Source organism: Prionailurus viverrinus, chromosome D3, assembly GCF_022837055.1.
Source record: "Prionailurus viverrinus isolate Anna chromosome D3, UM_Priviv_1.0, whole genome shotgun sequence".
In the NCBI taxonomy this organism is placed as follows: Eukaryota; Metazoa; Chordata; class Mammalia; order Carnivora; family Felidae; genus Prionailurus; species Prionailurus viverrinus.
The window spans coordinates 5,538,707-5,565,938 of record NC_062572.1 but is presented as its reverse complement, the minus strand read 5'-3'; the positions used below and the strand labels follow the sequence as shown (position 1 = coordinate 5,565,938).

General features: G+C 56.7%; 1 protein-coding gene across 5 annotated transcripts in view; it reads right to left on the bottom strand.

Moving 5' to 3' along the window:
- Nucleotides 1–1,780: 1,780 nt before the first annotated feature.
- SCARB1 (scavenger receptor class B member 1) overlaps nucleotides 1,781–27,232 on the bottom strand; it is a 68,716-nt gene continuing 43,264 nt past the window's right edge. For 4 of the 5 annotated variants that reach the window (XM_047826811.1, XM_047826813.1, XM_047826809.1 and 1 more), the window contains exons 5-13: nucleotides 25,818–25,913; nucleotides 24,234–24,349; nucleotides 21,961–22,127; nucleotides 16,566–16,684; nucleotides 13,695–13,768; nucleotides 10,564–10,615; nucleotides 9,358–9,504; nucleotides 6,607–6,735; nucleotides 2,587–2,724 (exon numbers count right to left, since the gene is read on the bottom strand). In XM_047826811.1, the coding sequence (XP_047682767.1) occupies nucleotides 6,607–6,735; nucleotides 9,358–9,504; nucleotides 10,564–10,615; nucleotides 13,695–13,768; nucleotides 16,566–16,684; nucleotides 21,961–22,127; nucleotides 24,234–24,349; nucleotides 25,818–25,913 (900 nt within the window). In that variant the 3' untranslated portion in view covers nucleotides 2,587–2,724. Of the gene's footprint in view, nucleotides 2,725–6,606; nucleotides 6,736–9,357; nucleotides 9,505–10,563; nucleotides 10,616–13,694; nucleotides 13,769–16,565; nucleotides 16,685–21,960; nucleotides 22,128–24,233; nucleotides 24,350–25,817; nucleotides 25,914–27,232 lie in introns of all 5 variants that reach the window. The other variant, XM_047826810.1, reaches the window with a different exon arrangement.

Below are 27,232 nucleotides of genomic sequence, written 5' to 3'. Positions count from 1 at the left end.
GCCTATTCGCCTCCTCAGGAGGTGTATTTCCGGGCAAATAAGAACCACAAGGAGATTCCACTCCGAATGACTAAAAGGTTTTAAAATACCAAGGGGCTGGCCAGTACGCAGAGCAGGTGACGCTCTCATGCCTTGCCGCTCCGAAAATTATCTGGCGGAAAGTCAAGAGGCTAACCCCAGAGTTGCTGTATGGCCCCTGCCAACCCCACTCCTAGAGTGTTGTTCCTAATCGCCAAAAACTGGAAACACTTTTTTTTTTTTTTAATGTTTCTTTATTTTTGAGAGAGACAGAGACAGAGTGCGAGCGGGTTGGGGCAGCGAGAGAGGGGGACAGAGGACCCGAAGCGGGCTCTGCGCTGACAGCAGAGAGCCCGACGCGGGGCTCGAACCCGCAAACCGCAAGATCACGACCCGAGCCCAAGTCGGGCGCTCAACTGACTGAGTCATCCAAGCCGCCCCAAAACTGGAAACACGTCTAAATGCCCTGCGAGTCCCTGACTCGCCCAAATCCCCCGCGGCATATGCAAACAGCGGGATTCTGCTCCGCAGTAAAGAGAAACAGACCGCTGATCGGTGCAAGGCTTTGCGTGAATCCCACGACGTTGTGCCAAGAGAAAGCAGAGGTCTTAAAAGACCATATACTGTGCGCTTCCATTTATAGGACATTCGCGAAAAGGCAAAGCTACCTGGTTGCCAGAGGTTAGGCCTCAGGGGAAGGTTTTACGCAGAGAAGCAGGAGGGAATCGGGAGGGAAAATGAAGTTGTTCGTTAAGCTGGTTGGTGGTAGTCACTCACGTGTGTGTAGGCGTTACAATTCCTAGAGCTGCACACACACGTCAATTCCACTCTGCACACTGAAAACGTCGTAAAATACGTATAAAAAAGGAGATGCGTTCCAATAAAGGTTTATGGCTTTGTGGTAGATAACGAATGTGACCCATCGATGTTGCTGGTCAGTTGTGTACCTACAATGGAATGGCGGACCAGCCCCCCAAAATGTGAACCTTTGTGGTCACAAGAAGAAATTAGAACACCTGTTTGCATTTCCACAGACACTTGGGTTGCAGAGAAGTACAAGAGAATGATTAAAGGCGTGTATTATATAATGTTTCGCTGAACTTCTGGGGGAGGAGGAGATACACATTAAAAAGGCATCTGACAAGGAGACCTCGTTTGTGAATGTTTTTCAGGGGGGAGTATCGTCTATGGATCCCATCCGGGGATACCTGGGCGGCTCAGTGGGTTCGGCAACTGATCCTTGGTTTCGGCTCAGGTCACGATCTCACAGGTCACGAGATCGAGCCCGAGTCGGGCTCTGCGTTAAGCACGGAGCCTGCATAAGATTCTTTCTCTGCCCCTTTCCCCTGCTTGCGATCACTCTCTCTCTCTGTCTCTCTGTCTCTCAGATAAAAAAGCAAAGAGGAGCACCTGGGTGGCTCAGGGGGTTAAGCGTCCGAGTCTTGATTTTTGGCTCAGGTCATGAGGTCACAGTTAGTGGGGCCCGAGCCCCACGTTGGGCTCTGGGCTGGCAGTGCAGAGCCTGCTTGGAGTTCTCTCTCTCCACTCCCCCCACCAAACATAAATAAACATTGAAAGAAAAGGAAGAAAAGAAAAGAAAAGAGAAAAGGAGGAGGGAAGGAAGGGAGAAAGAGAAAGAGGCAGGCAGGTAGCAGCCCGGCCCCTAGAGAACAGCTACCAGGAAGGGGCTATTGACTACGAAGAGCCCAGAATTTTCCAGAAGCCCCTCACCCCCCACAAACAGGCTGTCACCGACGCCCACTTTAACTTTTAAAAAAGGTTTATTACTTCAATAGTGAATTACTTTTAAAAGATGATAAAACTCATTTCTCTGGCAGTAGAAAAGAGGCAGAGGCCTGCCCGGGACCAGACGGGACACCCACACTGACGGGGCGGAGGGCCCTCGTGGGGGGCGACTCGGGGCAGAGCCCCCCGCCACCCCCACCCGGGAGCGGCCGGCTCAGTACACAGGATGACGTCAGTTTCGGCGGGAGGAGGGGGCCCCAGGCATCCCGCGCGGCACCCGCGGCAACTCTGGGGAGATGGGGGTCGGCCCGCGGAACAAGGACAGGCCGGTCCCGGTCACGCCGCTTGCTGGGGCCCGCGTGACGCCGCCTGGCCCCCAGCCCGGGGGACGCGTGCGCGGCCAAAGCTCCGGGGCCCGGCCGGGCGCCTGCCCACCCCCCCACCCCCCCCCGGCCCGCACGGCTTTGGGGCTGGGTTTGGGGACAGTAGTGAAAGGCGTGTCCTGCAGGCGAGCCACCCAGCAGGGACCGCGGCGTCTGTGTCGTGGCTGGTGGAGGGGGCCCCGGGGGGGAGGGGTGGGGGAAGGCGGCGTGAGTGGTCAGGAGCCCGGGCCCTCAGGCCGCACAGGTCGGCCTGGGCTCACTCGGGGGAGGGGACCCGGTGCCCGCGGCACTGTGGGTCACCCGGACAGAAGGTTCCAGACGGCCCTGGTTGACGATGCCCTGAGTCTCCTCAGCGGCGGCTCCATCCCTGAGTGTGTCTGCGCACGCCTGCGTACTCGCGTGTGGACACGTGCCGGGGGTGTGCAGCGCGCGGACACGCATGTGGCAACTGGGGGGCTCAGGCTTTGGGACTGGTGGCCTGTCCGCCGAGGGAGTCCTGAAGAAGTGGGGTGCAGGGGCTGGGGAGCCGGTCCGGCTCAGCGGCCACGCTGGGCTGGCTGGTGACGTCCCTGGGACCCTGCGGAGAGAGGGGGGGTGGGGGCTGGGTCACAAGCCCCGCCCACACCCCCGGCCCCGCCCCCACACCCTCCCGCACCGAAACAGCCCCCTCCGCGTCCCCCTCCGCAGCGCCCACTTATCAAGCCGGAGAGGAGAAAAGCCCGGAGTGACATACAGCGCCCCCCCCGGAACGCGGTTACGAGGGCCCCCCTCTCTCACTGAACACTGCCCTCGCCCCATTTCAGAGGTGGGACAACCGAGGCCCAAAGGGACTTGCCCAACACAGTGAGAAGGCCAAGGCCAGGAACCCAGGGCTTATATGCGATACTGTTAAACCCAAACTGCAAACCACCTAAATGTCCACCGATAGAAGAAACGCACTTTTAAAACACAGTCACAGGACGGCATTGAGCCTGGACAGCTTTCACGAACAGAAACCCGAGGAAAGGACAGCCCGCGGCAGAGTGACCCATGTGCCGTGACGGCAGGGGGACAACTTTGTCAATCATCTCTTGTTCGTGGATATATGTGTACAGACTTAGAGGGGAAAAGCCCACACACCAATTTCCCGGCAACGGCTGCCTCTGGGGGAAAAGGTCAACAACCAGGACGAGATGTTAACAATTAATGCTGTTGGGGCGCCTGCGTGGCTCAGTCAACCGGGTAAGCGTCGGACTCTTGAGTTCGGCTCAGGTCATGGTCCCACCGTCGTGAGTTCGAGCCCCGAATCAGGTTCTGCGTTGACAGCATGGGGCCTACTTGGGATTCTCTCTCTCTCTCTCTCTCTCTCTCTCTCTCTCTCTGCCCCTCCCCTGCTCATGCTCGCCCTCTCTTTCAAAATAAATAAACTTTAAAAAAAAAAGGAATTGTTTTCAAAAAGTTAATATTGTTGAGTCCGGGTGAGAGGGAACATCACATACTATAATTTATCTACTTTTACGTTTTTAAAAGATTTCTCAACACATCTGTTAAAGACAGCGATGTTGAGGGGCGCCTGGGTGGCTCGTCGGTTAAGCGTCCGACTTCAGCTCAGCTCAAAGCTCGCGGTTTGGGAGTTCGAGCCCCACGTCAGTGTCTCTGTGTCTCCCTCTCCCTCTGCCCCTCCCCTGCTCATGCTCTGTCTCCCAATAATAAATGGTAAAAAAAAAAAAAAAAAAAATTAATAATATAAAATTAAAAAAAAAAAAAGACAGCAATGCTGAGGAGCACTTGGGTGGCCCAGTCGCCTAAGCGTCCGACTCCAGCTCAGGTCATGATCTCATGGTTCGTGGGTTCGAGCCCGGCATCGGGCTCTGTGCTGACAGCTCGGAGCCTGGAGCCTGCTTCGGATTCTGCGTCTCCCTCTCTCTCTGCCCCTCCCCTGCTGGTGCTCTGTCTGTCTCTTTCTCTCTCTCAAAAATAAATAAACATTAAAAAGAAAAGACAACAACGTTGATAGGAGGCTTATCGTCCCTCTGAGCCCTGAAGAAGGGAGAGGCCTCGGGACCCAGCAGTGTGGCCAGGACACCCTGAGGGCCTGTGGCCACTTGTGCCTCATTCCCAAACCCCAAGGGCTTGCTTCTCCGGGCAGTGAAGAAAATCAACCCCTTCCCGCCCTCCCGTGACTACCACCCCCAGGTGGGCAGGACACAGGGAAGGCTTGGACCCCTGTCCCTCTCCCTCCCTCTGGGACGGATCTAAGGCTTCCAGGGTTGAGCCACATTCAAGCCAGGGGCAGGAATGGGGGGAGGGGCGGGGAGGCCAGGCCAGAGCGAGACCAGCCTTGCACCCCTCCCCTCCACCACAGAGAGACCGCATGGGGACACCCAGGGGTGCCCAGAACCTCAGCAACGTGGCCCAAAGAGTCACAACTTAAGAAAGCCTTGCTCAGAAGTACAAAGGGAAACTAATCCCAGGCTGTGACAGGGGCCCTGGTCCATCCCAAGGAAGACACATGTAACAGATCCGCAAGGAACCAGAAGGTGAACCACATTCCTCCTCTTCCTATTTCCTTCCACTTTCATTTAGCTGAGGAATGAAGACTTAGAACGGGAGAGAAATCACTGAGAAGGTAGGACAGGTCCAGGAATATTTCCCTGAAGGGTTTCTATGTACGGTTGTCTAAGATGTTCACTGCACAAAGGCACGGCAAATGGGTTATCATGTTCCGTTTGCCAAGCCCTCTGCCCTAGAGCTGCCCAAGTCTGCCCAAGAGTGGCCATCTTCCTTCTCGACATGAGAACACCCTTCCGGGCTAGTGGAGGCCCCGTGTCCTGCTCTCTCCCAGGCAAGGCCACCCCTCGAGACCACTCCCATGCCCAGGTACGAGGCAAGGTGGGGGGCCTCCTCCAGGGACCCAGGCTGAGGCTCTGTGCAGGCTGGGGCCACCATGCCAGGGTTCCAGGTCTCCAGGACCATGGTCACTTCCCAGGTGCCTGGCCCCCAAACCAGAGCCTACAGGGCACTGCTTTCCCCAAGTACCCCACCGGGGGCAGAGGCAGCGTCATCCGGCCTGGAGGCGGAGCTGCCTTCCGCGAGGCAGGGCACTAGAATCTCTCTAAGTCAGAAACTTCCCTAACAACTTGGAAACTGGATTCTGGGGGCAAAATGCAGAGGAGACCCCAGTTTTGTTTCTGTGTTATTGGGAAGAGGGTGGGGGGACACTGGAAGGAAAGGGGGACTCGTCTCCAAGCCCGGGGGCCGTGTTCTCAGGAGGACACCCCGTGTCCTGGGTGTCCAGCCCTGGGACACCCTGACGTGCTCAGGCCCAGCCTCCTACTCCCCAGTTGTCAGGAGGAGCCCCCCAGGGCCTGGCTGGGGACACAGCTGCCCCTCCCTCCGCCTCCTCGCACCTGTCAACACAAACAGGCCTGCACTCACGACTTCGCATTTTCTATTTTCTTTCCGCCTCCGGCCCTGGCAAACGACGCCGACTGGAGGCAGCCAACTGGCCCCAAAGAGCAGGGCGGCGGCCTCCCCCTCGTTCTGTGGCTCCCGAGAAGCCGACTTCAACCCGAGCCCGCGCAGCCCCAGAAGCTCGAGGGGGCGGTGCGGTTTTGAGAAGCCAAAGTGACAGCTGTTATCAGAGGTCCAAAACCCACGCGCGTCCCAGGAACTGCACGGGACACACCTACCCTAAACCCTTGTCACCGTTTACCGAACGTCCACCTCTCACCGGGACCCCTTCGTCGTTCTTGCTTCCTGTGGGGGCGGGGGGGCGTGTTTGTGCGTCTGTTTTTGCTGCGTCTGGCCAAGCTACCCTCTCGGGCTGAATCCGGGCTACCCGGTGGGTGCCCACTTGGTGCTTAGATTCTTTCTCGGTCAGTCCTCCCAGTTGTATTGAGACTCGTGTTTCTCAAACGTTGGATCGTCCGCATCAGAATCCCCTTGTTGTGGGGGTGGGGGGGGGCAGGGAGGGGTCCGTGAAAATACAGATCCCCGGGCTCCTTCCGTGTGACTCTATTCCAGGGCAGGGGGGCGGGGGGGGGGGGGTTCTAGAAGGATGTGCAGGGGTCTCAATGTCTCAATTTTGAGCCAACTGCTTACATTCCCAGAGGAGTCCACTGCACCAGAGGTCTGAGAAGCACCTGTGGCCTGAACCTGGGCCCTACGTTTCCAAGACAACCTGGGCAACGAACACGTCAGCCCGCGGAACGCGATCGCCCTGCACCGTCCCCTACCACGCCGGGGGCCAAAGAAACTGCCATGCACTGCTCCTCACGTCAGAAGGGCGGGTTCCCCACGAGCAAAATCTACAAGTACGAATTTACGGTCTGCAGACACCCCAGGAGAAGTTTAGGCTGAAGAAACGGGTGAGGTCCAAAGTGGGTCAAGCAGCCAGAGTTCTATTTGCTACGGGAGGGGAGGGGAGGGGAGGGGAGGGGAGGGGAGGGGAAGGGAGGGGGCGTTACCTGGTACCCACCTACAATCTTGCTTCTTGCAGCACAGAGCCCTTGGGTGCTGATGTCATCAGGGATTCAGAATAGGCCTGAATGGCCTCCTTATCCTTTGAGCCCTTTTTACTACTACTCCAAAATAAAAAGCATTTCTCCTAGAAGATAACCAAGCTAATTTATAGTTGACTCTGCAGCCAAACGCAAAAGGTTCTTCAATCGCCGAAAAGCAAAGAGTGGGGCGTTAAGTCCAACAACCGTTACCGACCAGAGAGGCTGAGATCGGGGGTGGGGGGCGGGGAGTGGGTGCCCTTCACCAGAGACAGAAATGCGGGTATCTTCGGGAAACACGCCTGGTCGGACAGACTAGCCACGCAGGAACGGCGGCTGTCGGCCCGAACATTCAGGCTTTGGACGGGAGCCAGGGTGGGGAGACGGGCCACGGTGGACAGGGCGTATTGGCCAAGAACCCGCGGGCTGAGCAGGTGGCGTTTTAAAGGGACCAGAAACAGCTTGGCTATTTGAAAAGAACAACTTGAGAAGAAAAATTTCTCGGCAATTAAAATGTGCTGAGTTCACCAGCATGTGATGATGATTGTTTTCTTAAAATCAGGACAAATCACATAAAACCACGGAAGGCCTAGGGGCGCCTGGGTGGCTCAGTCGGTTAAGCGTCCGACTTCAGCTCAGGTCATGATCTCAGAGTCTGTGAGTTCGATCCCCGCATCAGGCTCTGTGCCGACGGCTCAGAGCCCGGAGCCTGCTTCAGATTCCGTGTCTCCCTCTCTCTCTGCCCCTCCCCCGCTCATACTCTGTCTCTCTCTCCTTCGAAAATAAACATTAAAAAAATAAAAAAACACATAAGGCCTAACGCCTGCTAAGTTCCCCCGCAAAAAAAATACATAATGGGATAAATTTCCATTATTTGGCCTCCAGTGACACCTGTAGGGACTGCGTCCTCAGTGAAAACAGACGTCCTTACTGGGTCCGAGGGCGGTGAGGCCTGGAGGCCTGGAGGGAAGGGGCTTTAGCCAGCAATTTCCCACGTGCTTCCTCACTCTCCTTCCCCCTCTGGCTTTCGACGGACACTTAGGAGACAGAGAGGACAGATCCAGCCAGTCCACTGGGTCCCCTGGCTGTGACAGTACACCTTCACTGCTGGAAGCACCCAAGGAGGGATCCACAGGCTGGGAGCCTTGGCTTCTGGTCCCCTCCACCCTCCTAGCGTAAATCAGGCAAAAAACCATAGGGAGTTTCCTTGCGCTCCCTAGAGCGCGAGGTCTGCTCAGCCCGGTCTCCCTGGGCCCCCAACAGGCTGCTTACACCCCTCGATCACCAGGGACTCAAACACCAGAGCACTGGCATGATGAGAGCTCCGGGGCCTTGGCACCCTGGCACCAGGGCCAACCTTTCCCCCTAAAGGATGGGGAATTTGGAAAGCACATCGGGTTAAGGGTCCGAAACCTATGTTAGGAGCCTGGGAAGGTTTATCGTTGCCCCCAGAGAGCAAGCAAGCGTGCAAGCCGCCCCCCCAAAAAGAGGAGAAAGCAGAAGAGTTGTTTGCCAAAGCAGAAGCAAGAAAGCAGGTGCTGCGGGGGCCCAAGGCCCCTCCCACACGGCTTGCCCATCCCAGCCTCAGGGCCTTTGCACTGGCTATTCCTGTGCTTGAAGCACTCCTTCTGTGACTCTGTGCTGACTGCCTCATTAGCATTCACATCTAAGCCTAAATTCTGCCTCTTCAGGGAAGGCTTTCCGGATGCTCTCTATAGCTGTCCCCAGCCCTCTTGAATACAATGCTCCCTGGTCCAGTAGCCACATAGGGCTGTTAGGTCTTTTAAGTGGGGTGAGTCTAGGGGCGCCCGAGTGGCACAGCCAGTTAAGTGTCCAAATCTTGATATCGGCTCAGTTCACAGTCTCACTGTCAAGAGATCGAGCCCCGTGTCAGGCTCCATGCTCTGGGCACAGAGCCTACTTGGGATTCTCTCGCTCGCTCGCTCTCGCTCTCTCAAAATAAACAAACATTTAAAAATAAATAAATAAATAAATGGGGTGAGTCCGATTCAAGACCTGCCGTGTTAAAACACACAGCAGATTTTAAAGACTTAACGTAAAAAAAAAATAATGTAAAATGCAGTTAAATTTGTATTTTTTATATTGATTGCATGTTCATACGGCCGTATTTCGGGCCTATCCGGATTAAACAAAATCTAGGATTAAAATCGATTTTTTTTTTTACTGGATGTGGCGACTAAAAAATCTAAGTTTCCAATCCCGGATGCGGCTCACGGATTTCTACCGGACAGCACTAACCTGTCACGTGTCGCGCCACCTTTATCATCGGCGGAGTGATCTTTTCTATTTACTTGGTCTTCTTCTGTCTCCCCAACAGGGAAGCCACGTGCCCCCAGAGCGGGGCCGTGTCTGTCTCGTTCACGGCCGTGAACCTGGCACCCAGCAGGTGCTGACTTGACGAGCAAACCATTCAAAGACCAGGTCTCATGATCAGAGCCCACCCAAAGCCCCTCCAAGGGAGGGTCCCCAGGCCTCCCGGGACAGGCAGAAAAAAGTGGTAAATGCGGGACGCGAGTGAGGCAGAGACGCAGGGCAGCTCCCCTGCCCCAGGCAGAGACATGGCACCGCTGCCCAAGGCGGGCTCCAAGCTGAGGGCGTCTGCGGGAGCGACTGGAGGAACGGCCGGGCGAGCCCATCCGAATCCCGCTTACCCCGACAGGCGAGCAGGGGGGCCGTTCGGCCCGGGCCTCCCTCCAGCCGCCACCTACCTGGCTCCGGATCTGGTGGATGATGGGGATGAACAGCAGGACGCAGCCCAGCCCGACGAGGACGTACTGCGCATAGTGTAACACACTGGGCACCAACACCAGCTGGGTGTAGAAGGTCTGCAGGGGCTCACCTTGCATTGCCCCGCTCTGGGGACGGAGAACAACAGACTAACAGGCTGGGCCGCACTCGGCAGGCCCCGGGGCACGGAGGCCGCGCCACGCCACCTCCAGGTCCCCCGCCCCTTACCCGTCTCACGGCTGCCCCCCTCCCAGAGCTTGTGATGGAGCCTGTGGGGGCCTCCGTTCCCTCGGGGCCCCACGCGGGACTACATTTCCCAGACTCCCTTGCAGCCGGACAGGGCCACGTGATCGTGTTCCGGCCAACAGGAGGCGGGCCCGGTATGCTGCGACTTCCGGCCCGACCCATAGACACTGGCGCGCGGATTCTCTAGTTCTCTGTCCTAATTCCCTGAAGGTGACGGGCTCTGAGGCTCCCCGGGAGGGCGGGGCCATGAGGCAGAGCTCCGCCTCCCACAACCGGCCCAGCCTGAGAGGTGAGCTCTGCCTGCTTGAAAACAAGCTGGCCAGAAGGAACCCTGAAAAGCTGGGAGGAAAGAAAGTTCGAGGGAAAAGCTGATACCCTGGGGGGCGGCTGGGGAGCTCAGTTGGTTAAGCAACCAACTTGGGCTCTCTGGGCACGATCTCAAGGTTCGTGGGTTCGAGACCCGACGAGGGCCTAAACCCTGGCGCTTGCTTCGAATTCTGTGCCCCTGTCTCCCTGCTCCTCCCCCCCTCGTCCTCTCTCTCTCTCTCTCTCTCTCAAAAATAAACATTAAAAAGTTTTTTTTTAAAAAAGAAAAGCTGACACTCTGAAAAGCAACTTCCTCCCTCTCCGGAGAAGTGGTCAAGTGCATTTAGAAAATTACACCCTGGGCCAGACAGAGCTTCACATTTTCATGCAGCGTCTGTCTTTCTCACCTCAAGTGATCCTTTCAACTCCGTGGTTTAATTGATATAAAGCGCTTGGACCTCAGGAAGCTTCTAACAGATGGTTTTATAGCCACCCCCCCCCCTTCCAGCTCCCAGCCCAGCCTCCCCTCCTCCACAAACAGCCCCCCTCCTGCAAAGCCCACACCGGCCCCTCCCTGGGGTCCCAGACACCACGCCCAACGGTTCCCGCGCAGGCAACGTGAGACAGCCTCTCACCTCCTCAAACCACATCAACGGCAGGACTACTGGCTCGATCTTCCCTGTTTGTCTGGAAATAAGAACAAAACATTGTGAGTTTTGTCAGCATGTTTTTTATGTCAGGCAGCTTTGGACATGTGATCGTAGGGTCCAGATCAGCAGGGATTTGATTTTGCAAGGACTGGATTGGTGCCGGCTTGAGAGAGGGGTATTTCCTGGCAGGGAGCAACTCGGCGATCTGCTCACATCTTTTTGGGTTAAAAACTCACGTCACCTACACGGTGGGGGGCCGGGGGGACTGCCAGCGACCTGGCTGATGCCCACTGGTTCCTTTTAGAAACGAAAGCCCACACTAATTCAGGATGGTAATGCACCCAGCACTATGCTCACCGCCCGCTTTCCTTTGGAGAGTCTGGAGGCTGGGTCCACGCCAGAGGGTGTCTACGTGACCAGGCCCCAATAAATACCCTGGGCGCTGAGTCCCTAATGGACTTCCCTGGTAGAAGACACTTCGCATGCGTTGTCACAACTCAATGCTGGAGGAATTAAGGGCGTCCTATGTGACTGTCCCAGGAGAGGGTTCTGGAAGCTTCTGCCTGGCTCCCCCAGACTTCACCCCGCGCACCTTTTCCTTCGCTGATTTTGCTTGAATCCTTCCCCGTAATCAATCACAGCCACGAGTACAACTATGTTCTGGGTCCTGGGTGTCTCCCCACTGAATCATCGAACCGGACGGTGGTCTGTCTTGGGGTCCCCCCGACACAACACTGACTAGCTGTGTGACCTTGGGCACGCGACCTACCCTCTCTGTGTCTCCTCCGCCAAGTGGGGACTGCACTGGCACTGAATGCGGCCCCATGAAAAGTGCTCAGAAGAACACCCACCCTATAGAAACTACTCCAAGCTCGTTACTGTCATCGCTGTTGTTCGTTACCAGCAAACAAACGGGCCAAAATATTCTTCAGCTTCACCGTTTTGGGGTCTGCTTAAAGAAGGCACAGCCGGACGGAGGGGAAAGGGGACCCACCAGGGGGACAGAACCAGAGTCGGCACGAATGGCCCAAATCCTTCAATCACCACTCTCAGAACTCTCTCGGGCCGCCTGAGACACAGAGTGTCGTGCAGGGCAACGAGTTTATACGGCATCCGCCACGGAGGCGACACACAGAAAACACTACGGAAACACAACAGGAAGTCCACGCTGGCCCCTTCTTATTTGAGTTTGTAAGAACTGGTGTAAGTTCAGGGCAAAGACCACGGAACCCAGCTGTCTGGATCTTGCGAGGATGGGGCGCCAGAGTCCCCCGGACCAGCCGCAGCGAAACAGCTCTCCGTGCGGGCAGCTGTGTCTCCGGCTTTTTCCCACGGCCGCTGCCCACTGGCCCTCGGGGCACCGCTGTTGGACCGGTTCCCTCGAGGCCAGAAGGAGTGGGGGGGGGGGGGGGGGGTTGTCAGACAGCTGTGTCGCCCTGTCGGGTCGCCCGGCACCCAGAGGCCCAGAGAGGTCAGGTCAGGGTAGAGGCCCGGGAGTCCCCACCACGCAGAATCCAGCGGCCCCCGGGGGTCCTGCTGACTTGAGCAACGTTTGTCAGGGATTCAAATTCACTTCCCACAGGTGAAAGTTAAGAGAGAGCTGGTTAAAATGCAGATTTTGAGAAACACCTTTGAAAATGCACCCGATGGGGCCCACAGCCCCCTGGTGCTGGGGAGGGGCGGGTCCTGGGCCCCATCCCCACCCGGCCTGCCCGGCTTCTCCTAGTCACCTGCTGGCCCCCCACGAAGTGATGCAGGCCCCAGAGCCAGAGCTCCGGGGTCAGGGGGAGGGAGGGAAGGCAGGCGCCTGGTGAACCCCCTGTGCCATTTCACCACCTAGCACACCCTCCGACAGCCCCCAAACACACAGATAAAAAGCCAGGGCGGGAGCGGAAGAGAGGAGCGTGTTCTTTCCAGCTGAAAGGCATTTTACAAAGGCGGCGAGAGAGATGCTCACATTCCTGCAGCCCAGGAATCTTTGTAGGGGAAGCTTTTTTTAAATGAAACTATTCCAAATATGCGTAAAGAAACAAAACAAAACACAACACAACACAGAAGCCAGACCCCACCACCACGACTAAACCGGCGCAGCCCCTCGCCCAGCCCCCTCACGGCACCCCGTTCCAACGGCAGCTGGCGAGGATCGTGGGGGCCCGACGGCTCCCGCGGTGCTGGCGGGAAGGCCAACCGGGCAGCTGCCGTGCAAAACAGCAACTCCAACGCTGAACGCAGAGTTCCCGCGACGCCCGGCGAGGGATCCGCCCCCAGGTGTCTGCCCAAGGGAATCGACAGCGTGCACCCACCAGAAACATATACGGGCACGTTCGCTACTCAGGACGGCCAAAAGCGACAGAGACCCAGATGCCCCTCAACTGAGCGAGAAGACACGCCGTGTGCGTCCAGCGGAACAGGATTCGGCCATGAAACGGAAGACGCTCGGACACCTGCTACGCCTCGGATGAGCCCTGACGACGCGACGCCAGACGGCAAAGGCCACGTCTCCTACGCTTCTGTTTATGGGACGTTTCCGGCACAGGCAAATCCAGAGACACCGAAAGCAGATCAGGGCCTGGCAGGGGCTGGGGGAGGCGGGGGGCGGCTGCTAACGGACCCGGGGTATCTTTGGGGGTGACCGACTGCGACGGCCCTGCGCGACTCCACGGACCTGCCACCAATCACCGGGCTGTACGTTTGAAAAGGGTGAGCGTAACGGTATGTGAATTGTATCTCGGCAAGGCCACGATGCGACACGGAAATAAAGCAAAACACAAAGGAATAGCAGGGCTTAAAATACTCCTCCCGCAAAGGGAAGAGTCACACTTTAAAATGCCTGTCGGGTGAGTTTCCATTTTCAAAGACTTGCTTTTGCCAGGATTTAATTTTTTTTTTTTTTCCAGTTTTCTGTTGAGTGGGAAACCGCTTGGACAGAAGAGTCTGCTGCATCTGGGGGACAGATGTTAAGACAGAAAAAGCGGGGGTTCCGGGCGGGGGACCAGCCGGCACATCCGGGAGGAGCGTCTCCCTCCCCACGTGCGGGTCCCTGGGGACATCCCCCCCGAGGCCCAAGTCCCCGCCCCCAAACAAGCCACGCGGCCCCTCCTCCCGGACCCACTCACCCGATGCCTTTGATGGCCTTGACGTACAGGCTCAGCTGTAGTTTCACAGAGCAGTTCATGGGGATCCCGGTGACCTGTAGGAACAGCACGGTGAGGGGCCTGGGTTCGCGCCCCGGAAACGCCCCAAACCCGCGTCCCTGGGCCCGCTCGGAGGGCAGGGCTGAACTGGCGGGACACGGGGGCCTCCCCGCTGGCTCCAGGCCCTTCCGGGGGGACACACGCTTCCCCGAAGGCTCTGGTGCCCACGACGCTTCTCTGAGTGCAGAGCGACATTTGCCACTGGTTGCCCGCCCCTCCCCCCTCCTCCAGACCAAACAAAACAGATTTGCATGTGGATAAAGTCGCTCTCCCTCACACAACTTGCCCTGACTGTCTCGAACCTAATGATCTTTTTACCCTTGTGTTCACTTTTATGGCTGCCGCCTTGTTTTTTTCGAGAAATTTGTAATTTCCGACGCGAGGTGGTGACAGGAAACTTCCTCTGTGCCGAAACCTACCCTTTTCTTCTAGGAGAGGAGTTTTTAAAGCGGTAAGCAGACAGCAGGAGAGGCGACACACACGTAGGCCCCAACTCAGGGAGGTGGCTCCCGAAGAGGAAAGGGACCCAGGTTGGAGGTCGGGAGGCCCGGAACTGTCGCCTCTTAGCTGAGGCCTGTTTCTTCATCTGCAAAAGGGGCTCATTCCCGCCACCTCACTGCAGGGCGAAATGAGCGATGGAAAACAGCCACACTCAGGGCCATAAACGCTTGCGTGACGATCACGCACATTGGGGGAAAGGGAAATATCTTCCATGAAAAGTAGGCCTTCCGGGCCCCGATGGCACAGAGGGACAGCGCAAAGGCCGTGCTCCCAAGACCAGGGAGAGCTTGGACCCAAGAACCGGCAGGCTGGGAGGGAGTCCACCCGCGGGTGGAAAAGCGATAAGGCAGCAGGCCGGAGGCTGTCCTCCTCAGAGAGGCCCGCTGGCCGGGCTGGTCGGCGGCTGGGGTCCGGGAACCTGGATTTCGGGAGCCCCCCCCTCACTCCCTAACTGATAAGGGGGGCTCACTGTGCCTGGACTGTTTGTACAAACATTGTGATTTATGCCGACCATCGGTCTTCCCGCAGGGAGTCTGGAAGTTTGGAAGGTACCAGGCAGAGGGTGCCACTGGAAAAGTCCCCGGTGAGCACCCAGGGCGCTGTCTCTAACGGGCTTCCCTGGGGGATGATTCACCGCACTGCTGGGGGAATTAAGTGTGTCCTGTGCGGCCCCCTGGGAGACGGTACTCTGTGTCCTTTCTCTGCAACAAATCACAGCCGTGATTTCCACCATATGCTGAGTCTGGGAGTCCTGCTAGCAAATCGTCAGACTCGGGGGTGGTCTTGGAGACCCCGAAATGTTAAGACGATGTGGAAAAGCCTTAGCATTTCTTTTTTTTTTTTTTACATTTTTTTTAATGTTTATTTTCGAGACAGAGAGAGGCAGAACGTGAGCGGGGAAGGGACGGAGAGAGAGGGAGACCCAGAATCCGAAGCAGGCTCCAGGCTCCGAGCGGTCCGCACGGGGCCCGACGCGGGGCTCGAACTCGAGAACAGTGGGATCCTGACCTGAGCTGAAGTCGGACGCTTAACCGACTGAGCCACCCAGACGCCCCGAGCCTTAACATTTCTAACAAGAAAGAACTTCAATGGAACACATAATATATTAATACTAATTACTACCAATTTAATTAATGAATACCATTAAATTAACCTCATTAAAATTCACTAGATATTAGCACAGGACATGAGGTGGGGGCGTCAGAAGGCCTGTGTTTGAACTCAGCTTTGCCACTTCCTTATGCCCACTTATCAAACCCGTACCTACTTACTGAGTTCCTCTATGCGAACGGCTAGAAGTCAAGCGATGAACGGAACAGAACGGATCTTTCCAACGATCCCATTTATTAGTTGTATCACGTGACCTACCTGGGCCACAGTTTCCCCATCTGTACGATGGGAGGAGCAGTGCTCACTGCCCAGATAATTGTGCAAATTTACTGCGTTACTGCGTGTGAAAGTCTCCGGCTGGTGTCTGGACCACAATGAGTGTGCAAGCACCATTTGCTGGAGCTGAAGTGCACGTAGTCACAGTTGACTTAACCAGCCTGGGTTCCTAGTGAAAAGAGAGGGGGGCGGGGCAGGGGGAGAAGGTGGAGTGCCAGGGGCTGGTGAACGGAGTCAGGAGCTCCGAAAATCTGAGGGGCACGCAGAGAAGTGACGTGGAACGGTGTCAGGCAGAAGAGGTTTGAAAAAGGCCTGTGCGGAAGGCCACGAGTGTCCATGCAGGAGACAGAACCCCGCGGGATTTTTAATCAACAGCGAAGGCCACCAGGTCAAAACGGGCACCTTTTACAGTGACAGTGGTACTAGGAAATAAGGCAATCAGGTAAAGATAGGCCCACAGGAGGGCCACCTCTGTGGGCCTGCTACCCTCTTCTCTTGGTCCCCGCCTGCAGACAGAATGTCACAGAGGACAAATTCCCCAGAACCCAATGTATCTGCAAGACATTCCAGGCTCTTGTCTGGACCTGGAGATCTTTATGATATATTGGCACGGTCAGAGGGCTCTTCTGGCTGACTGGTATGCTGATAATTCTAACTGATTTACTGTCTTATGGTCCTTTCAGAAAGACAATTCCCCTGTGACGAAATAATGAATCCCTTGAACTATGGAGTCAGGGCAAAGTAGGGACCTCTGACAGCTTGACATTCCGGAAGCTATCAATGCCAAGGAAAGCCAGGCTTCCCGTCACCCCCCTACCCCACCAGCAGACTAGCTCAGTGCCTGGGGGGAGGGAAGGGGGAGAAGCTGGCATCCCGCCCCCCACAGGCTGACAGGCAAGGGCTCACCGGGTGGACGTCCAGGAATAAGGAATGTTCCTCTGGGTTGGGGTGGAGGCCAAGCACCGCCTCTGCCAGCATCGGGTCGGCGTTGTAGAAGTGAGGGTGGGAGAGAAACAAGGGTGCATCTAGAAGGCAGAGGGGCGGAGAGAAGGGGGGGCATCAGACGAGGGAGAGCGTCAGCACGTCCAAGGCTTGCTTCGTGCCAGGCTCACGGGATGAAACGGAGCCGCTGCCTGCAGAGCCCGCGGACGATGACAAAATGCAAACGACAATAAGTAGACAGAGAGACTCCCTTCATCCGGCCTGTAAATGCCTGTCAAGTGCCCAAGAGATGCCAGGCACTGGGAAGAGACGAGCCCTGTGTCCCAGGGATGGGAACGGAGTTGCTGCTGACACGGGTAAGGAGATCACAGGAAGGAAAGGAAGATGGCTCAAATACGCCAGGCAGGGAAGGCCAGGGCACGACATTTCAGGGGGAGGGTTTGGCAGAAGCAAAGGCAGGGAGGTGGGGAAATGCACGGTGCACGTGGAGCAGACAGGGCGTGGAGGAGAATTACAGGAGTTGAGGAGAGAAAGGTAAGTCGAGGCCAGATCTGGACTTGGGTGGGGAAGGGGTATCTCGATCGCCAAGCCAAGCAGCCCAGGCTGTATTCCGCAGGCAACGCGGCAATCTTCGGAGACGCTGAGGGGTGCACGCCTGCGGCCAGGTCTCCCTAACGTAATGGGAAGCAAGGAGACGCACCTGCTTCGCTTCTCCTCTCCCAGCAGCCGGTGTGGGGGACGGACGCCAGCAAGCGTGAACAGGGACTGACTCGGGCCCCTCCGTGTGAGCAATTCACACCCAGAAACATGAGGCCGAACCTCCCCATCAACTGAGCGAGCAAGGCAAACACCAACGCATCCTCGTATGCTCAGGACAACGTACAAAGGGCCTGACGGACAATGAGTTGACGAGGAAAAGAATGAGTCTCTCTCAAAAACCCACGAGGATCCAGAAGAGGCAAATCCTAGAGACAGAATGCAGACTGAGCTCACCAGGGGCCGGGGGAGGGGAGATGGAGAGTGGCTGGTGACGGGTCTGGGTCTCTTTTCGGAAGGATGAGAACATTCTGGAACTAGACAGAGACGGTAGGTGCACAATATTGTAAATGTGCTAAATGCCACTGAACTGCATTTTTTTTTTTTTACATTTTTAAAAATGTTCATTAATTTGACAGGGGGGTGGGGACGGGCAGAGAGAGGGAGACAGAGGATCTCCGTGCTGATGGCAGAGAGCCCGATGCGGGGCTCGAACTCACGAAACGTGAGATCATGGCCTGAACCGAAGTCGGACACTTAACCGACTCACCCAGGCAGCCCTGGACTGAACATTTTTAAATGGTTAATTTTAGGGGCTCCTGGGTGGCTGAGTTAGTGACGTGTCTGACTCTTGATTTTGGCTCTGGTCATGATCTCGTGGTTCGTGAGTTTGAGCCCCAAAGTGGGCTCTGTCCGGACAGGGCAGAGGCTGCTTGGGATTCTCTCTCCCCCTCTCTCTGCCCCTCCCCTGCTGGGGCACTCTCTCTCAATATAAATAAATAAACTTTTAAAAAATAAAAAAAATAAAAATCTTTTAAAAAGACAGATGGGTGAGGGGCGCCTGGGTGGCTCAGTCGGTTGAGCGTCCGACTTCGGCTCAGGTCATGAACTCACGGTTGGTGAGTTCGAGCGCCGCGTCGGGCTCTGTGCCGACAGCTCGAAGCCTGGAGCCTGCTTCACATTCTGTGTCTCCTTCTCTCTCTGCCCCTCCCTGACTTGTGCTCTGCCTCTCAAAAATAAATAAATGTTAAAAAAAAAAAATTTAAATTAAATTAAAAAAAAAAAAAGATGGGCACCGGAAAGGCCTCTTAGCACCGACAGAGACTCTGCTGGGGGTACCTGGAAGGAGGGTAAGGGACTGGGAAAGCACGAAGCCTCTCTCCCAAGTCGGTCAATGTCACTTAAAGCCACCTCCTGGGACCTTCGAAGCTACCTTGAGCACCCCAGCCCCAGAGACAACGTCCACAATTCGGAAAACCTCATTTCCCATTCTCCCATCTCTGCCGTGAAAGGAGACCACCAGAGCAAACACGAGGACCCCATGTTTACAGACGGCAGAAGCGAGACAGACCCTCAGTAAGGGGGGCAGTCACCTCGTCAGGCCCTTGAGGGTCGCAAATCTCAAACAAGCCCCCGCATGCATCCAAGCCTGGGGAAACCTAAAGTGGGTGAGACCAACGTGCCATCCCTTGCTTCGGACGCTAAGCACGCTTGATTTTTCCTAGCAAGCACACACGCACGAGCCCTTTTCTATTTGATTTCCAAACGGCACGGGCAATGAGTGGTCAGCCATTTACAGCTTTGTGGTGCCCCCAGCCAGACCGAAGCCCAGGATCGCCACAGATTATGACTAAGAGGCTCTGCTGAGCAAGTCTGAGGACCTTACACAGCACGGAAGTCTGAGGAGCCGAGAGTCATGATCCGGGTGCCGGTTACACGGGTCCGTGCGCTTTGTGGACTTTCAAACTGCACGTGTTGCTTGGGGACCTCTCGGTCCACGTGTTCATTTCAACACAAAAGGGAAAAATCTTATTTATACCTATGTTTTAATTCCCTTGCGCTTTTTTTTTAAAGTTTATTTATTTATTTGGTGGGGGGCGGGGCGGAGGAAGAGAGAGAATTCCAAGCAGGCTCCACATTGTCAGCACAGAGCCCCACCTGGGGCCCCGACGCACGAACTGGGAGATCATGACCTGAGCCCGTATCAAGACTGGGACACTGAACCCACTGAGCCACCCGGATGCCCCTAAAATCCCCTTGCACTTTTGAGGTCGTTTGGGCAGATGTGCTAAGATGAGACAGTGCCAACCTCGTCCCTCGCCTTCCCGAGCGGATGGACATACGGTCTGCGCCTGCCGGGCACCCACTCTTTTTTCTGCAACCTAGACCCCAACCCTGGAACCAGCCCGCCCCTCACAGGCTAGGCGAGTGCTGGCCCCACCCACGGAATCAGGGGCTGAGCATGTGACACAGCCTGGCCAATCGGCATAACCCTTGGCCACGGTGATTGGCCGTGGATCCAAGGTGGACCAATCAGGGTGAACCCTGGGAGCTTTTGCAGGATGAGGAGGTCTTATGTGGCCCCCCTTTGTGCAGGACCCCAGAGGAGAGCAGGGGAGCCTGGGGCCCGAGCGGAGAGCCCGCCTGGCAGCAAAGCCAGCCCGGAAGAAAACCGAGCTGGCACACGGGGCGGAAGGCAGCTTCCGACGACAGCTGATCTCTGGAGCCATGCCCACAGACCCCACTGAAGGAAGAATTCAACAGAGGGCAAGGCCAGGGGGGCTCACACAAGGCCACGACGGAGGGCATTTCCAGCCCCCAGCTCTAAACCCGTCACCTACCGAGCACCCCATTCTGCCTGAGCTTGGGGACGTCGTCCAACCCGCAGACAGTCCTTCTCCCCCACAAACCCTGCTGCAAACCACCCCTCTCAGATCCCCATCTCCAGCTGGAAATGCGGCTTCGGCCCCCCACAGGCCCCCAGGAGGCAAGACCCAGTCATGTGAGGAGTGGTTTCTTGTCCCACCAACCGTGTGACCTCGGGCATGTCCCAGTCCTGAGCCCCAATGTCCTAAGTGCAGGATACACCCACACACCCATACCTTCAAATGCTCCATACCAGCCACAGTTCTAGAAGCTGAGGACAGAGCCCTGCCGAGAACACTTACAGTCTAGTGAAGGACACAGACAATAAATAAAATAAATAAAAATAAAATAAATAAAATAAATAAATAAATAAATAAAATAAAATAAAATAAAATAAAATAAAAACAATAAATAAAACAAAACACAGTCAGGGATTTCAGGGAGTGCCGAGCACCAAGGGTGAAGTGACAGAGAGTGGCTGGCGGGGGCAACTTCAGCATGCAAATCAGGGCAGGCCACCTGGAGGAGGTGGCATCTGAACAGACCAAAAGGAAAGGAGGGAACGATCCACATAGATCCACATGGATATCTCGGGAAAGGACGCTGCAGGCAGGGGGACAGCTGATGCAAAGGGCCTGAGGTAGGACCAAGCTTGACAGACACTAGAAACAGGGAGAAGACGATGGGGCTGAAGACTAGCTGGTGGGGGAAGCAGAGGAAGAAACGATGTCAGAGAAGCTGGCACGGGCCAGATCACGCAGAGCACGGAGACCAGGGTCAGGGCTCCGGCATACGTCCGGGGGAGCTGTTAGACATTTGAAGCAAAGGGCTGGCTGGCAATCCGTGTTTTGGAAAGGTCCCTCGGGCTGCTCTCTAGAACAGCGTGCGACACGCCTTTCTACAACGATGAACATGTCCTTCTGTGCTGGCCGACCCGTACGGAGGTCACCAGGCACACGTGGGTGGTAAACATCTGAAAGGCGGCCAGTGCGACTAAGGCACCACCTTTTCAACCTGGTTGCATTCAAACCCGTTTCGATTTACGTAGCCCCGTGGGGCCAGTGGTGAGTGACCGCACCGGGCAGACTGGGGAACAGACGGTACGTGGGGTGACGGCAGTGCGACGTGGCGGGGGCCAAAGGGAGGGGCCCGGACCGCGAGGAGGCGGGGTCCCGGGAGGGAGGGCGGACCCCCTTCACCGCTCCATCCACAAGCAGAGGCTCCCTCTCCTCCCCACATGGGGCAAAGGGCCCTTCCCACGAGGCCGCGTCCTCAAGGCACGTCTCCTGGTGTGGCAGGCACAACGAGGCCCTCCCCAAAGACGTCCGTGGAGCCCGTGAAAACGTTAGCCTCCCCACGGCCAAGGGGACCGAAGGACGCAGGTGGAATTAAGGCTGCTAATCGGCTAGCCTTTAACTCAGGGCGTGTGGCCCGGATTACCCCCCGGGGGGGCCCGGGATGGTCTCCGGGGTCTTCAAACTGGAAGAGGGACGCAGGAGAGATGTGGGATCAGAGATGATCGTGGACGTGGGCCCAGAGAGACGTGGTGTCGCTGGCGGCGAGGCTGGAGACAGGGGCCAGGAACCAAGGGATTCCGGGGGCCCCCCAAGGGCACAGCGGCCCGTGGATCTGCCCTCGAGCGTCCACCAGGAAGGTGTCAGCCCGCGGGCATCTGGGCCCTCGCCTGGGGAGGCTGGGGAGGCCTGCGTCTCACGCTGTCGCTCTCGGCCCCTAAGGTTGTGGGAATTCGTGCGACAGCCACTAATCTACGCGGCGTATTGCTTTTTCAGATCATCGGTCCGCTGCCCTCCTTATCTCTGGCCAATTAATGGAATTAGCAAGAGTAAAGAGGCCAGAGATTAGACAGACGGCGGGGGCGCGTAGGGACAGAGAGATGCCTGGTCGCGACCGGCTACACCCTCCCGCCCACCCTCCCGGGGGGACGAGAGGCACGTACTGAACCTGCAGGTGCTGATGTTCTGAATCCCAGACTCCAGGCAGGGGCAGAAGCCCTCGTTGGGCGGGTAGGTGGAGCCGTTGGCAAACAAGGTGCTGGGGGCCACGAAGCGATAGGTGGGGATGCCTTCGAACACCCCTGACTCCTTGTAGACCAGGTTCATGGACCTGTGGGGGGCAGACGGGGTAGAGGATGACGTCCCGCACATGGCGGCCTGGCCGGTCCCGCTGAAGGCGGCCCCAGCTGAGCCCCTCCTCACTGCACTGTCTCCACCTGCACTGCCACCCCCCCCCCCCAGCCCCCAGGTCCCAGCAGCTGCCTCCGTCTCTCAGCCGGGGGGGATTGCCAATCGCTCTCCCCGCCTCCCCACCCACACCCATCTGGTCTCCACGAGCAGATGGCAGTTTAAAATAAGAACACAGTATGTCGTGTCCCCACGTGAAGTCGCAATTGCTTCCCGGGGCGCCCGGGTGGCTCAGTCGGTTGAGCGTCCGACTTTCGGCTCAGGTCACGATCTCGCGGTTCGTGGGTTCGAGCCCCGCGTCGGGCCCTGTGCTGACAGCTCGGAGCCTGGAGCTTGTTTCGGATTCTGTGTCTCCCCCTCTCTCTGCCCCTCCGCCTCTCACACTCTCTCTCAAAAATAAATAATAAACATTTAAAAAAGTGCAATTGCTTCCAGTATTTTTTTCTAATTTTTTTTAACATTTATTTATTTTTGAGAGAGAGAGAGAGACAGAGCATGAGCAGGGGAAGGGCAGAGAGAGAGGGAGACACAGAATCCCAAGCAGGTTCCAGGCTCCGGGCTGTCAGCACAGAGCCCCCCGTGGGGCTCGAACTCACGGACCGCGAGACCATGACCTGAGCCGAAATCGGACATTTAACCACCTGAGCCGCCCAGGCGCCCCATCAATTGCTTCCAGTCTTATCTAGAATAAGATCCATTGTCCTCACCACGGCCCAAAAGCCTCTTTGGGGTCCAGCCCCTCTGCAGCACCCCCACGGGCCCCCTGGCTGTGGCTCAGACGTGCTCCCTCCTGCCCCTGGTCCTTTTTCTCAGTCCGGCCTCCCCGGGCTGATCGCACATCCAGCTTCAGTTCTGCACACACGTGGTGACTGAGCCGCCACCGCCTCAGCCAGCGGCACCGTGTCCCCCACCCTGTTCACCCTGCCGTGTTTCTCAAAGGCACTTCTGAACTTGAATATGGACTCTGGATTACAACCGTGCCATCCACGGAGGCCACCTGTCACACACGCCCCTCCGATGGGGCGAGTCTGGGTGTGGCCCGCCATAAGCTAAAACACATCCCACATTTCTACAGCTTGATACAAAGAAAATTTTTTTTTTAAAGTGACACATCTCAACAACATTTGACATTGCTTACAGGCCAATGTGGTAATGTTCTGGATACAGTTGGGTCAAATAAAACCTATCGTTAAAATTAACTTCGTGTACGTCTTGTTACTTTTTTTAACGCAGCCACTAGAAAATCTAAAATTGCAGACAGGACTCGCGTTCTTAGTTAGGGGACAGCGGCGGCCCAGACAACAGTGTTAAGGCGGACGCTAGATTTCTTCATTTTCATGACGGTAATGTGCTCGCACAAGAAAACGTGCTTGTTTTTAGAAAACGCTCCCGGAGGTATTGAGGCGTCCAACTTACTCTCGGGCGGTCCCGGGGGCTGAGCAGTGACCAGAGAGCGGATGGGGCAGGAGAGAAATGACCTCCAAAACTGAGGGAAATGGCACCTGCCATTTTCTCTGGGTTGAAATTTCTCATTTTAAAAAGTAAACAGAGGCACAGCAAAGGCGGCTCCAGCAGAGGGGTCTCTCAGAGGAGAGCTCTGTCTATTCTCACCCTCACTGGGGCCCCCAGAGTCCACCGGGCCTCCAAGGCCACACTCTGGAGCCCAAAGAGGCTGTCGGACACGCGTCTAGAGATCTCAGCATCCAACCGGACAAGTGGGCGGCTGGACGGATGCCGCAGGGAGCCGGTGCTCACCCCGTTCCCAGCCCTGGGGACCCGATGGCTTCCTGCCCCTTACCAGCATGCCGACCCCTGCCCGCAGCCTCTCTGGGTGCAGGAGGGCTGTGGCCCTTCACGGTGTAACCGAAGAGTGTTCCGGACCGTGCCAAGGGCCCACGAACACACAAAGAGCCAAACGTCCTTCCCAAGCACACGCGAAAAGCCACTCGGTTAGGCCGTGAGCGTCCGCAAAGCCAACTTTCGCTGCCCGGGGGAGGCCCAGGATGACCCAGGATGTCCCAGCGATTACCGGCAGGCCTCGGGGCTGTAGAATTGCAGTGAGGTCTCGGGAGTCATGAACGGCGCCCACATCTGTCCAGACGTCCCATTGATCATGTTGCACTGGTCAGAATGCCAGTATTTGACCTGCGGGGAAGCGTTCGGACGCGCCCATTGAGCTCCGCGACGGCTCTCGGCGATGACCACGCCCGACCTGGGGCGGCCACCGCACGGGGCCCCGGGGAGAAGGACACCCACCACTCCATCCCAGAAGCCGGTCCCCTCGGGGAGGCGAGCGGGCGGCCGCACGGACAGCCAGAGAGCGTCGGCTGCGGCTCCCCGCTCGCGAACACGGACCCTCGAACGGGCACCTTTGCCCCGGGGACGCGGTGACTTTATCTGTAGAACCCCCCCCATCTCCAAGGGGCACAGTGAGCAGGAGAGGAGGGAGGTGAGAGGTGAGACTCTGGCGTCCTCACCATTCAGAGAGGACGTCACCAGAACACAGGTAAGGGAGGGGGTGAGTGAAGCATTTGCCGTATTTACTGTAAAACATCTACGGTAAGCAAAATATTTAAAATCATAATGGTGCCCCCGTCCCCCAGGGGGCGATCTCAACCCAGCAGCTGCCTCTGGGAAGTGAGGCCTGGAAAGAACAAAACGGACCCCTCCCCTTCTGGCCCTCTGTGGTGTGCACGCGCGTATCTGTGCATTGAAAACACAAGCCGGAGAAGGCGGACAGCCTCCGCTGGGAAGGGTTGTTACCGGCTGCAAAGGGTGATCTGGCCGCTCCGGGCACGGAGGGGGGGGGGCGGGGGGGGATCGCTGGGGCCCCCAGGTCACGGTGAGCGCTTGGCAGGTGTGAACAACATTTGCATCCGTAACAAGAAAAGGCAAGTAAGGTGGAAAACAGCAAGTTGCAGGGCAACGCATTTCGTCACCTTCGAAGGAGCACACCCACCTCGCACGCGGGCGTGGAAGGGACAGAGGAGGACAGGAAGGCCCCCCACTGCACACCGTGGACTCCCCGCTGTGCCCCAGTGCAGGGGGGCCGGCGTGTGGAGGGGTGCAAGGGGCACTTAATCTGTCTCTACTGGTTTTTCGTTTCTTTGTTTTAATTTTTATAGCCGGCTCCCAGCTGTCAGCCCAGAGCCCGACGCGGGGCTCGAACTCACAAACCGTGAGATCCTGACCGGAGCCGAAGTCGGACTCTTAACCGACCGAGCCACCCAGGCGCCCCTGTTGTCTTATCCTTTTAATGTGAGCGTCTTCCTGTGTTCCTAGCGTAATTACATCTTTCAATGCAATGGGTGGTTATAGGATCAGCGTCGTCTTCTTGAAGTGGTTTTGTAAATTCGACAAAAGGAAAGAAAGAACTCACTTCCTGGTATACACTAGGTGCTACATAAGTAGAGCTTCTATTCCCCACCCGCCCGTTCAGAACCAAGAGCTAGTTGAACCCCGACCACAGGCAAAATCCCCGACTTCGAGAACGGTCTCCACTCCAGAGGGGAACACCCTCCGGAGTTCCAAGAGAAACAAGGACCCCAGCACAGGTGGCCTCTGTGGCTCCCGCCCGGCCCCCGAGCAGGAGGGCACCGCCCCTCGCCCTCACCTTGCTAAGCCCGTTCCACTTGTCCACGAGATGGATCCTGCTGAAGTCTTTGACCCCCGTGAACACGGTGAAGAGCCCGGAATTGGAGTTGTTCAGCTGCGGACAACGACAGAGAACGGCGTCTTTAAGCCTGGCGACAGGGGCAAAGGCCCTGGGGTCCGGCCCTCGAGCACACCCGTTTATTTAGAGGCCGTTCCCCGCTTCACCCAGAGGACAGGGGCCTCGATATCTTGTTCACCGCTGCATCCCGGTGCCTGGGGACCAAGAGGAGGGAGCATTTCCAGAAGAGGGCTTTCTAGAAGAGGCACTCGATTCCAGCGTCCCTCCTAGAAAGCGTCCTACCTTCCCTTCCTGACTCAAGGAGAGTCTGCTCTTCCTCCCCGGGGGGAATAGCAGAATGCCCCCCTCCCCCCAGACTTAAAATAAAGCAAGGTCATGGGACCTCTCCAATCAACGGAAACGCCACTTCCGCGTGGAAGTTTTAGGAGCTAGCACATGCACATGTCACCGTGCTTTCTGCCGCTGCTGCAGGGGTCATGGAAGCGTGCGTCAAGCTGCCGCCTCCCTCAGCCTGGGTCCCTGAAGTGGCCAAAAAGAGCAGACGGCCCCCTGGTCACCCACACTGGACACAGCATACAAGCCAGGAGAGAACTTACTGTTTCGAGCCTCTGAGGTTCTGGGGCTGCTTATTACACAGCATAACCTGGTCTATCCTAACGGATACAGGACCTAATGTTTGTTATCGAGCAGGTTCTGGACAGAAAGCCCCAGGCTCTGGCACTCTGAGGAGATTTCCTAGGAGCAGATTTCTAATTCACAGCAAAGACACGCAAAGCACACAAAGAAATGAGGGACCGTGGGGTGAAATCTAGAAGCCTCCCCTTCCTCCTTCGTAACAAAACCCAAACCTTACTCAGGGCATCAGCACAGCAGCTGCGGCCTTTAGCCTTCTCGGCTGCATTTCCCCACTTCCCTTGCAGGTAGGCGCGGCCACTTGACTAAGTTCTGGCCAAGGGAAAGCAAGTGGAAATTGGTTTCCTCCCTCCCAAAGAAGGAGACGGCTGGGTCATGTTGCTTCATCCTCCACTCCCTTGCCTGCCATTTCCATCCCCAACCGCTCCTTCCTTCCCATTCTGCTTCCCGGAAGGTGGGTGCGGCCGCGGGCGCTCTGGCAGCCACACGGGACCATGTGGTAATCTAGAGTACAAAAACCACACCGTAAGGAGAGCAGAGCAGAGTAGTGGAAAAACACTCTGGATCCCTGAAGGATATGAAGACACCACACCAACACTGAACCGTCACTGCTGGGATGTTATTTCGGGGTCTCCGTTATACGCAAACATAGGTTACGCGGCTGCTACTCGCTTTGCGAGAATTCTCACTTGTTTACGAGTCTGGAAGACGCTTTGAAAGGA